General features: G+C 31.4%; 2 protein-coding genes across 2 annotated transcripts; both read right to left on the bottom strand.

Annotated features, from left to right (window-relative positions):
• Positions 1-288: 288 nt before the first annotated feature.
• On the bottom strand, positions 289-1,998 carry LOC111309889 (putative O-methyltransferase 3). The gene is made up of 2 exons (XM_022908889.2): positions 1,218-1,998; positions 289-647 (listed from the first exon to the last, which is right to left on the bottom strand). Exons 1-2 carry the CDS (start codon positions 1,989-1,991, stop codon positions 339-341), a joined length of 1,083 nt encoding a protein of 360 aa, XP_022764624.2. The 5' UTR covers positions 1,992-1,998; the 3' UTR covers positions 289-338.
• An 8,182-nt stretch (positions 1,999-10,180) lies between these two features.
• On the bottom strand, positions 10,181-10,696 carry LOC149513428 (uncharacterized). Its single transcript, XM_089748667.1, has 2 exons — positions 10,343-10,696; positions 10,181-10,195 (listed from the first exon to the last, which is right to left on the bottom strand). The coding sequence occupies exons 1-2, from the start codon at positions 10,694-10,696 to the stop codon at positions 10,181-10,183; spliced, it is 369 nt and encodes a 122-aa protein (XP_089604793.1).
• Positions 10,697-11,494: the final 798 nt, after the last annotated feature.

Below are 11,494 nucleotides of genomic sequence, written 5' to 3'. Positions count from 1 at the left end.
TGTCAATTTAATAAAATAAAAATTATATTTCATATTTAATGAAGTGAATATAAATTATGATATGATATTTGTATTTTATACATATTTTATATAAAATAAATAAACATAAATATATGAATTTAGAGATATTTGAGAACCAATTGGCATAGCCATTTTATTTAAGAACAAATTGAAAGGGAATGCTAGTACTAGTAATTAGCGGCATCAACGATTCCAAAATGAATTCATACAATGAATCCGACTAAAGTGAAGTGATGTTTTTATTTCATAAAGGATCATAGGATTAAGACAATAGAAGTGGAGATAAAAATATATAATAAAAAAAAGCAACAACCCTATTAGGGATAAACCTCAATGAGAGATCTTAAACCAAGTATAGGAGTAATTTTATAGTCACTAAAACCGGCAGCAAAAAACAGCTTAGCCCATTCTTCCTCCTTCCTCTCTCTTCCAGTGAGTAACACCATCATCAGCATGTCGAAGAAGAGCTGCGTTTCAATGGAGGCATCATTCGCTTTCTGATTCTCTATCAATACCATGTCTATTATAATCACCTTCCCTCTCACTTTGTCATGGCTTGAAATTGCCTCTTTACATCGCTTTAGAATCGTCAAGCATTCTTCGTCAGTCCAGTCGTGTAATATCCACTGTTTAATTATCATTAAGAGCCTCATCAAAAGACGTTTCATTTCAAATTACTTTTGAGCTAGTTATATAGTTAATTTAAAAAATTTCTATTTCACTCTTCCGGTTCTATTAAAAAAATTAGTCTGTAAATAAATGCACATAAACTTGACCAAATAATTAATCTGTTAAGTACTAAATTTAATCTACAAATTTTTGTTATATTGGCAGTGGAAGGACTCGAATCTGAACCTGCTTTAATATATCAAAATAAAACACAAATCAACCATTGAGCTAAATGTATGATTGTCAACTAAATATTTGAAGTGAATTAGTTATGTTTGCACCCTAATCTTTGAACATTTGAATTAGAACTTGGAGCTTAGTCTGAATAGTTTATCTAATTTCTTAGGAGTTGAATTTCAGCAAGGGTTCGATGCCCGATGCTTGCTATTTTCCTACCCTTTCTCCTCTAAGGTTCGATATCTTTGTATAGAAAAAATGTGTCCAATGGAATTTGTTGCAATTGGAGTTAATTTGTTACAAGCAAAAATACCTAAGAAAGAGATAATGAGAATAAAGTTAGTAAAAACCTTTAGTAAATCTGCGTCTGAAGCTGGAACAGCGTCAAACATGTCTCCTCCAACATATTTCAAATTTCCACGGCCTTCCAGACCAGCAACAACATGAGGAAGATCAAACACAGTGCACTCCAAATGTGGAAATGCTTCAGCAATGGCCTTGGCTATGGTTCCTGTGCCACCTCCAACATCCACCAGGGATTTCAATCCCTTAAAAGCTCCCTTACACTTGTCAATCAGAACGCTAGTAACCAATCGTGCATCGCTAGCCATGGCCTCATTAAAAATATTGCAAAGCTTTGGGTCAAGGCCACCATAGTCCCAAAATGTCTTCCCATGCGCGGTATCAAATGGGGTAGGATCATCATTTTGGAACCAGGTGCCTAGAAAATGCCAAGGCTTTGTTAAAATGGGATGCAACATAGCTTTCAAAAACGGTGTTACACTCAAAGGATCTCCCTTGAGCAGAAGACGAGAAGCGTTGGTAAGAACATACCCTTCTACGTCGCCATTTTTGTCAAGCTTTTGATGTGCAAAGAAGCCCGAGGGAACTAGAATGCGCATGAGCCTGTAGATGCTGCATGCTTTGGAAGTGTTGATCGTCGGCAGTGCAGCAACCAGCTCCGTAAGGGTCATGGGCTTGCCATGGTTTTGAATGATATCTGGAATGCCTAAATCAATTGCACATTTTAGAGACATGGAATTTATGAAGTTGAGAATGTGGTTCCATACGTGAGCTTGAGCTTGAAGCAGCTCATTAGCATGCTCTCCATTCACATTGACCATCTTTTGGCCAAAGTGTTTGTAATTTGCAGCTATGACCCAGCACTGCAATAAAATATGCTATTTATAGAGAATAGAGTAGTGGAGTGGGTTGTTAGTATATGAATTAATCCATTAAATTAATGACTTAAAAGCATGTGGCTGAATTAATTGACATTTCTAATAAATTAAACCTCTAGTCAAAAAAGGCGTGTTAAACAAACTTTGGACGTAATCTCTAAGTTTCATATCAAACTAGATTCACTAAATCTTCTCCTTTCCTTAAAAATATATTCATTAAAACAAAAATATGGAATCTTTAAAGGTCCTATTTGGGACCCAACATTTTGGCTCTCGTAATTATATATATATATATATTTATATACATAAAATTTAAAAAATGTTATGAAGGCAAATATTTAGTTGAAAGTCTTTTTTTTTTCATCAATTTATGTTAATAGTCTTTGTTTATTATTTTTTTATCAATTTATAATAGTAAAGCTGACTTTTTAATTAATACAAAGTATTTTTTAATGAGGTAAACTAATTAGATATAGTTTTTTTATAAAATATTGTGGGTTTATGATAAAAAAAAATGTGAAAAATTAGTGATCGAAATTGTTAGATTGATAGAACTTTATAAATAGACAAAAACACCATAACTTTAAAATTTTCAAAATTTTCATGTAAATAATCAAATAAAAACTCTTAAATTATAATATGAGTATTAATTTTTATTTTCATTCTTAGTCTTCATGTAAACCGTTTTAGTTTTGAAGTTTACAAATTTTATTTGAGAATTTATATGTTTTACTCTGATTTTATCTTTTATTATTAAAGTGTTTAATTTATTTATGCTCTAAGTGCATAATTCCTCATTAAAATAATAGAACTCAAAATTTTCTTTTCCAAAATCAAGAGTGTTTGGTATATTTATTAACATTATAAAAAAAATATGTAAATGATTTTATAAAAAAAATCCTCACATTTTACAAACATTATTAAATTTAAAAACTATTTATTATATAAATTTTTTTTATTTTTAGATAAGATTCAATGAATTAAAAAATCACAAATGGAAAGAAGAGATAATTATTAATTGGGGAGCCATTGATTTATTTTGGAAGATATATCTAAAAAGATCCACATAACACAGTATATATAAAAATAAATTTTAATGTTCTTAGGGAGTGATGCGTCCTCTAACTGTCACGCAACTCCGCTACTGTTCCTAGTTATACTTTGGATTTCGAATAAAAATAAAATCTTATGCATTTTTTATATAATGTTGTTGGTTATGATTTAGGAAGATCTTATTATTAAGATCATGATAGCTCTAATTTTAATTGTTAAGTCAAAAAGTTCTCAATCAACTAATCAGTCAATCAATCAACTACACAAGAGATATTAATTTAATTTAGTTCATCCTAATTAGCCTAAATCCACGAAGAAGAAAAAGAGATCTTATAGTTGTAGAGAATTACAAACTTACAATTATATCAATCAAAACTCAAATTCATTGCACATGGACTTTTTTATTTTTCTTTAGTCCTATAGAGTGTTTTTAACCTAAACAAATACATACCAATGTGATTTACAATACTTATTTGGACGTTCTTATTCTCATCTCATTCACTTAAATATACACTCCCAACCTTCTTAATCTCTTCTAGTACTATGCTATCTCTACTAATAAAACCCTGCAACTCTTTTATATATATATATTTTTATATCTAACTCTATAACAACTCCACTTATTTATAAGTAGACTAACTTATCTATTAAGAATCCATTTCCTTTTAAACTTCCTTTTTTTTATAAGTTTTTTTTATCCATCAAATAATATTTACCTAATCCTACCTTGAATAAATCTCTATCCACATCTCCTATAGGATTTGAGTTATTATTACCAACACTTACTAGGGTCTAATTTTTAAGACATAAAAGGATTTTAACCCTTGATATCTCTAGTAAGAGTAGGAATATGTGACACAAAGAAGAAACTTTTGATAATTAGGTAAGTTAAAATTAAGCCTATATAAGTGTGTAAAAAGTAAAGATAAAATATTGAAAGATAATGATAAAGTATTGAAAGGTTAAGAAAAAGTACTTGAAAAATTAAGATAAATGTAATAGCATATGGATTGTAGTTCTTAAAACTTATTTTATATTATTTTAACTCATATTTATACAATCAAATTGAATCCTAATTATTTGTTGGCTAAAATTGCTATTATCCTTTTCTTTGCCTTCACCATTAAAAAAAACAACCCACGAGCTACTCTCCACTCCATGCAATTGCCAGTTGAATTTTAGCTATAACCACTTCTGAGTCTTATACCTTTAAGCCAAAATACTTTAGCTAAAAACTTATAATTGTCCCAGATAAAGATTAAAATATCTTTGTCATTTATTGAATTTTCTTTGGCATAATCCCACTTAGCAATGTGTTAGGATATCGAGAAATTAACCATATTGAATTTTTCTTAATCCCTTGATTATGGTCTTATCTGAATCAAATTGCTAAACTCAAAGCACTAATTACTTATAACTAACCAAGTTTGTCACTTTATTAGATTTTCTCTACTAAGGCCTAACTTAGTATTGTTGTTAAAAGTAGCTTTTAAGTTCAAAAGCTGTTTTTAACCCAACCTTAATGCTAAATAATCAAACAAAAATGATTTTTCAATTTAAATTTTGATTTTGCAACCCAATCCAAAAAACTACTTAAGAGGTTTTTTGCTCTAAAAAAAAAGTACTTTTGAGGATAGAAAATCACTATATTATCTTATATTTTTTAATTTTTTAATATTTTATGCATTTTTTATAGATATTTTAATTATTTACAACACTTTTTGACAATAATACTAAACACCCAATAGTTTGGTGAGATTTTATTGCAAAAAGATTTATAAAAATTTTTGAGAATTTTATTAAGTCTTATAATTGTTTGGTAAGACTTAATTTGAAGCAATCCTCCAATAGTTTAAAGAATAAAAATTATTTTTATTTTTATAAAATTCATTTATGAAAGTTTCCAATAGTTTGGTGGATTCCATAAATTTTGAATCCATGAAAATTCTCGAATTATTTGGTAGAATTCATGAATTTATTATGAAAGGATTATTTTTATTTTTAATTATTCTTTTTTATCATTTTTAGAAAGGAAACTTTTTTATTTTGTAAAATATTTAACAAATAATAAATTACTTAAAAAAATTAATAAATAATAAAACCAGTGAAATAAAAAATTAAAAATCAAATAAAAATCAAAATATAAGATAAACATATGAAAAGAAAAATGAAATTGGAAAATAAAATAAAAATAAAAAAGGAAAAACTTACGATTCAGGTCAGGTCAACATGCAAGTCATCATACAGGTCAACAGGTCTACCTGTGGGTCTAGGACTTTGAAAACGACACCTTTTTGAAACCCTATAAAAGTCAATATTCCACATTTTTGCCTCAGAAACTCTCTACTTCCTCTCTCTGTAGCTAAAATCCTCTGACCTCTATAAATTCCCCAAGAACAAGCCCAAGAACTTCAACCAAAAACTAGAAAAACCTATTGCTTTCTGGTAAAATGGCCAAAATTTGGCCAAAAAACCCAAACTTCTTTGAAAAATTCATATATTCATCGAAAAATTCATCATAACCCAAAATTTTCCAAAAATTACTGGAAAACCCTAGATTTTTTCCAGAAAGCCTAAACTTCGATTAAAAATCCAAACTTTTGATCCCTCACACTCCAAAATAGAAATTTGAAACCCAAAAACCCAAATCTATCCTAGAAACTCCAAATCAAACCTAGGATTCCCAAAATCAAAATCCCAAAAATCCCATACTACCTAGAAAAATTTTGTAACACCAAGTTCACTCTCTTTTTAGAAAATCAGTTGTTGTTTGTTCCATTATCTTGTATCCAATTTATAAGTAGTCCACAGGAGAGTTTTTAGGGATTGAACAGAATCTAATCCCAAGATTCAAGCTTGGATTGGTTTTGTTCGAGCATGATTCTTAACTAGGTTTTTGCTAGTTTGTTTGGATTGATCCAAAAATCCTTGGATTACAAATTAAAGCCTTTGACTATATTGAATTCCATATTTCAGTTTCAATTCCTTATTCGATTGTTAGTTAAGAAAGAAGAGAAAGAAGAAATAATAATAATAATAATAATATTATTATTAATATTAATTAACTATATACAATATGATATACTATAATAATAATAATAATAATAATAATCATAATATAATAAAGTATAATATAATATAATAAAATCAGCTTAATAGAACCTGAACATAGATGGGTGTCTACAACTATCCTTTTTTGCACATCTTTGTTAAACAAAAATGATGCAAAGACCTAGATACCTACTATATTCCAAGAGTCAAATCAATAAGCAGAAGTAACTGGGACTGAACCACAAGTTTGAAAAATGATCTGAATTGATCCGAGATCGAATAGTTAGGAAAATGACTTGGACTAAACCAAGATCGACAAGTCAGAAAAATGATCTAGATTGAGTAGAGATCAAATAGTTGAGAAAATGATCTAGACTGAACCAGATTGACAAGTTAGAAAAAAGATTTGGATTGAGTTGAGATCGAATAGTTGGGTAAATGATCTAGAATGAACCAAGATAAAAAAGTTGAGAAAATGATCTGGACTGAGCCAAGATCGAAAAGTTAAAAAGTTGGTCTGGACTAAGGCAGGATCAAAAAATTAAGAAAATAATCTAGACTAAGCCAAGATCAAATGACTGGGATGAAACTACAAGTTTAAAAGATAAAGCGACCATGATTGAGAAGAGGTCGAAGATGAATGACTATGAAAAAATCACGAGTCAGAAAAATGATCTGGACTGAGTCAAGAACGGATGACCAAGACAAAACCATAAGCCTAAAAGATAAAGTGACTAGGACCGAGTCAAGGTCAAAGATGAATGACCGAGATAAAATCGTGAGTCAAAAAAATGATCTAGACTAAGTCGAGAGTGAATGACTCGGATAAAATCGCGAGTCTAAAAGATAAAACGACTAGGACTGAGTGAAGGTTGATGATGAATGACCAAGATGAAATCGTGAGCCAAGAAAATGATCTGGACTGAGCTGAAATAAAAAATGAGTGATAAGGGACAATGCAACGATGTAGATGCACATCCTATCTAGGATGCAAATGTGAACACAGTGTGTTTAATGCAGATGCTACAAAATCAATGTCATGAAGTTTCAATTGTGGTAAAATTTAAAAATAAAAATAAAATGGAAAAAAGAAAGCCTACGATCGGGTCAGAGCACGGGTCAACATGCAGGTCATTGGGTCTACACGCGATCCTAGCTATTTCAAAACGATGTCATTCTGGAGCGATATAAAAGGCACCCTTCCTTATTTTTTCTCAGAAATCCCATAGCCTCTCTCTCTGTAGCCAAAAATCCTTTGCCTTCTCTTTGAAAAGTTTCACTAAAAACTTCAACCGAGATTGAAAAATCCATCGATTTCTAGAAATGTTGTTGAAAAATTCAACTGAAAATTGAAAAACCATCAATTTCTAGGAAGTTGGTCGAAATGTGATTGAAAAATTCAATTGATCATCAAAAACTTCATAAAAAAATTCATACTTCGCTAAAAATTCAATCAAACCCAGAAAAAACCAAAAAAATTCAAAAAAAAAATCAAGAAAGCCTTCCAGTCAATTCTAAATCCTCCTCGAGCCCTCTACAACCTCAAATTTACCTTCAAAAACTCACAATTACATCCTTTTTGCCCAAAATTTCTCAGACTTTCTTTCAATAATTTTTTCTCTATTTTTCTGTGTGTCTCAGTGTTAGAATTGGTGCAACTTATAGGTAGGCTTATGAATGATTTTAGGAAATGGACAAAATCAATCCCAGGCTTGAATCATAGGATTACATTCTGTCTAGCGTGCTTTTTAGTCCAAAATTTCAATAATTCGATCTTGTGTTTGACCCAGGGATTTCGGTCCCGATTATGCACGTGTGGATTGAAATAGAAAAGAAAAGTAGCAAAGAAAAAGAACAGAAAAAAATAAAAAAAAATAAAAAATAAAATAAAATTATTAATAATGGTAATAATAATAATAATACTAATAATACTAATAATAAAAATAATGATAATGATGAACAAGCTGCCCACTTAGGCCTGGACCCAAATGGGCCTAACTGGGCCTAAACATTGATGAGCCCAATTGACCTAAAACTCAACGGGCCCAATTGGGCTCGGACCTTAATGAGCCCAAATAGAAATAAGTGCTACAACTATCCTTCTTTGTATATCTTTGTTAGACAAAGATGATGCAAAGATCTAAACACCCGCTTTAAGTCAAATTAAAAAGTAAAATCGACCTCGAGTCGAAAGTAAGATGATCTAACCTGAGCTGATATTGGATGACTAGGATAATGTTACAAGTCAAAACATGATCTGACTAGAACCGAGATCAAATAAAGGACTGGACTGATGTCGCAAGTCAGAAAATGACTAAGATTGAGTCGAGGTCATAAATAAATAACTGGATTAATGTTGTGAGTTTGACGATGATCTGACCTAAGTCGAGATCGAATAATTGAGATGATGCCACAAGTCAAAATATGACTAGGACTGAATCGAGATCGTAAATAAATAATTAGACTGATGTTGTGAGTCTAACGATGATTTGACCTAATTTGAGATCAAATGACTAGGACAATGCTACGAGTCAAAAGATGACCAAGATCGAGTTAAGGTTGTAAATAAATAACTAGACTAATGTAGTAAGTCTGAAGATGATATGATCTAAGTCGACATCGAGTGACTGAGACAATGCCGTGAGTCAAAATAAAGTGACCAAGATCGAGTCGAGGTAAAAAATGAAGGACTGGATTGATGTCACGATTCTAATGATAATTTAACCTAAATCGAGATCAAATGACTTGGATGATGTCGCGAGTCAAAATAAAGCAACCAAGACTGAGTTGAGGTCGAAAATAAATGACTAGACTGATGTCGCAGTCTGAAGATGATCTAACATGAGTCGAGATCGAATGATTGGGACAATGCTGCAAGTTAAAATAAAGTGACCAAGATCGAGTCAAAGTTAAAAATAAATGATCGAACTGACGTTATGAGTCTTGAAGATGATCTGACTTTAGTCAAGATCAAATGATTAGATATTGCAAGTGCATGTCTTATGCAAATGAAACATTAATTATGGTACTAAGGCTTTCGCATTCTTATTTCTACACTTTTGGTAGAGAAACCATCTTTCATTATCCTGAATATTTATCTTCATTGTATATTTTAGTGAAGAAATCATCCTTCCTAAATACACATATTTGGCAAAGAAACTATTTTTCATTTGCCTGAAAGTGCATCTTTGGCAAAGAAACCATCTTTCATTAGCCTAAAAGTACATTTTGGAAAAGAAACTATTTTTCATTCACCTGGAGGCACATTTTGTCAAAGAAACTATTTTTCATTCTCCTGGAGGCCCATATTTAGCAAAGAAACAATCTTTCATCAGCCTGAATGTTTATCCCAAGAAAAACCATGGGAGTCAATTTTCTCCCCCTTTTTTTCTTTTTTTGGATTCATCTTTTGCCTTTATCTCCTTTAATTCTTTGAGGCAACACACAATTTCTTATAATTTTGTTCAATTATTAATCATTATCCAATTTCAAAGTACGAGGATGCAAGTTATGCATTTATTCCATTCATGGCAAGATCTAAAGAAGAAGGGCAATGTATAGGACTAAGATAATAATAAGATGGCTTTCATTTATTTGGATAAACAATAAATTACAAATGATGGTATAGAGATAAAATGAGAGTATCTAAAAGCAGCTATTTGGGGTAGCAATGCCTCAAGACAAATGATTAAATAACCATGACAACAAATCTTGGATCTCCTTAAAAAACTCAATTAAAACTTGATGTCCTAACACTTCAAAGCTCTTCAAAATTTACGGTCCCTGATATGCCTTCCCAAGTGATGCCTATTCAAGTTGCCTTTCAGAGTTTCAATCCATACCTTTTTTCTTTGGATTCAAGTCATCCTTTTTGGTTTTTGACTTGAACTTTTTTTTTTTTTGTTTTTGGTTTTTTTTTTAGAGTTCAAACCACCCTTTTGGGTTTTTAATTTGAACTTTCTCTTTCTTTGTTTTTTAGATCAAGCAAAGTACTTCTTTACTGCTCGAAATTGACAAGACCAAAAAGTTCACTCCATCCATTTCTGACAAGATTAAAGCTCCTCATAAAAAAGCTTTTTTACCACATATGGCCTTTCCCAATTTATGGTCCATTTTTTTCTATTATCATGCTGACTTGGAAGAATTTTTTTCAACACCAACTCTCTTTCTTGAAACTGACAACATCTAACCTTTTTGTCATGAGCTCTTATCATCCTCATTTGGTATAATTGTCCATGGCAAAGAGCCGTCAATCTTTTCTCCTCAATAAAGTTCAATTGCTCATAGCGCTCCTGAATCCATTCAGCTTCTTCTAATCCCACTTCTTTTAGGACCCTTAGAGATATGATTTCTATTTCTACTGGCAACATAGCTTTCATCCCATAAACCAAGGAAAAAAGAGTTGCCCTAGTAGAGGTGCACACAGAAGTTCGATATGCATACAGAGCAAAAGACAATTTCTCATGCCAGTCCTTGTCTGTTTTAGTCATCTTCTTTAAAATTCGTTTGATGTTCTTGTTTACAGCTTCTACTACCCCATTCATTTTTGGGTGATATAGAGCTGAATTATGGTGTTTAATTTTGAACTGAACACATACTTCTTGCATCATCTTGCTGTTCAAATTCTTTGCATTGTCTGAGATGAATTTTTTTTTGGAGCCTATATCTACAGATTATTTTCCTTTTGATGAATTTACAAACCATAGATCTAGTCATGGTTGTGAAAGAGGCAACTTCAACCCAATTAGTGAAGTAATCAATCATTATAAAAATGAATCTATTTTTGTTTGAGGGCTTTGGTGTGATAGGCCCAATGACATCCATCCTCTCCATAGAAAATGGCTAAGGTGGTTTTATGACATGCAAAGCACTGGGTGGAGCATGAATATTGTCAGCATAAATCTGGCATTTATGACATTTATAGGCATAGTCTATGCAATCTCTTTTCATTTTCAACCAGTAATATCTAGCTCGCATGACCCATCTTGCCATTATATGCCCATTTGCATGCGTTCCATATACACCATCATGCACCTCCTCAATAATTTTTTTGGTTTCAGATGCACTCACACAACATAATAACACTTGGTCATTGCCATTTTTGTACAAAATTTCTCCATCTAAAAAGAATCCCATGGCCAATCTTTGCAAGACTCTTTTATCATTTCTTGTTGCTAAATCTGGGTACTGCTGATTCTTTAGAAATTGCATAATATCATGGTACCAGGGGCGGCTATCTTCCTCTTCTTCTAAGTTGATACAATGTACTAGCATGTCTTTGATATTCAATTTGATAGGCTGAATCTCTGTAGTGTCACCAATCTATACCATTACGGCTAAGG

The sequence above is a fragment of the Durio zibethinus genome, chromosome 19, assembly GCF_047325235.1.
Source record: "Durio zibethinus cultivar Kanyao isolate XHJ-2024 chromosome 19, ASM4732523v1, whole genome shotgun sequence".
Taxonomy (NCBI): Eukaryota; Viridiplantae; Streptophyta; class Magnoliopsida; order Malvales; family Malvaceae; genus Durio; species Durio zibethinus.
The sequence above is the reverse complement of the archived record's forward strand: the minus strand, read 5'-3'. Positions and strand labels throughout refer to the sequence as shown.

Bases quoted from the DNA above. Each gene is read 5' to 3' on its own strand.
- LOC111309889 (XM_022908889.2), bottom strand. From the start codon at position 1,991: ATGGTCAATGTGAATGGAGAGCATGCTAATGAGCTGCTTCAAGCTCAA. The intron at 648-1,217 runs GTTTTTACTAAC...ATAATTAAACAG, and splicing joins CAGACGCAGATTTACTAAAG to TGGATATTACACGACTGGAC.
- LOC149513428 (XM_089748667.1), bottom strand. From the start codon at position 10,696: ATGAATGGGGTAGTAGAAGCTGTAAACAAGAACATCAAACGAATTTTA.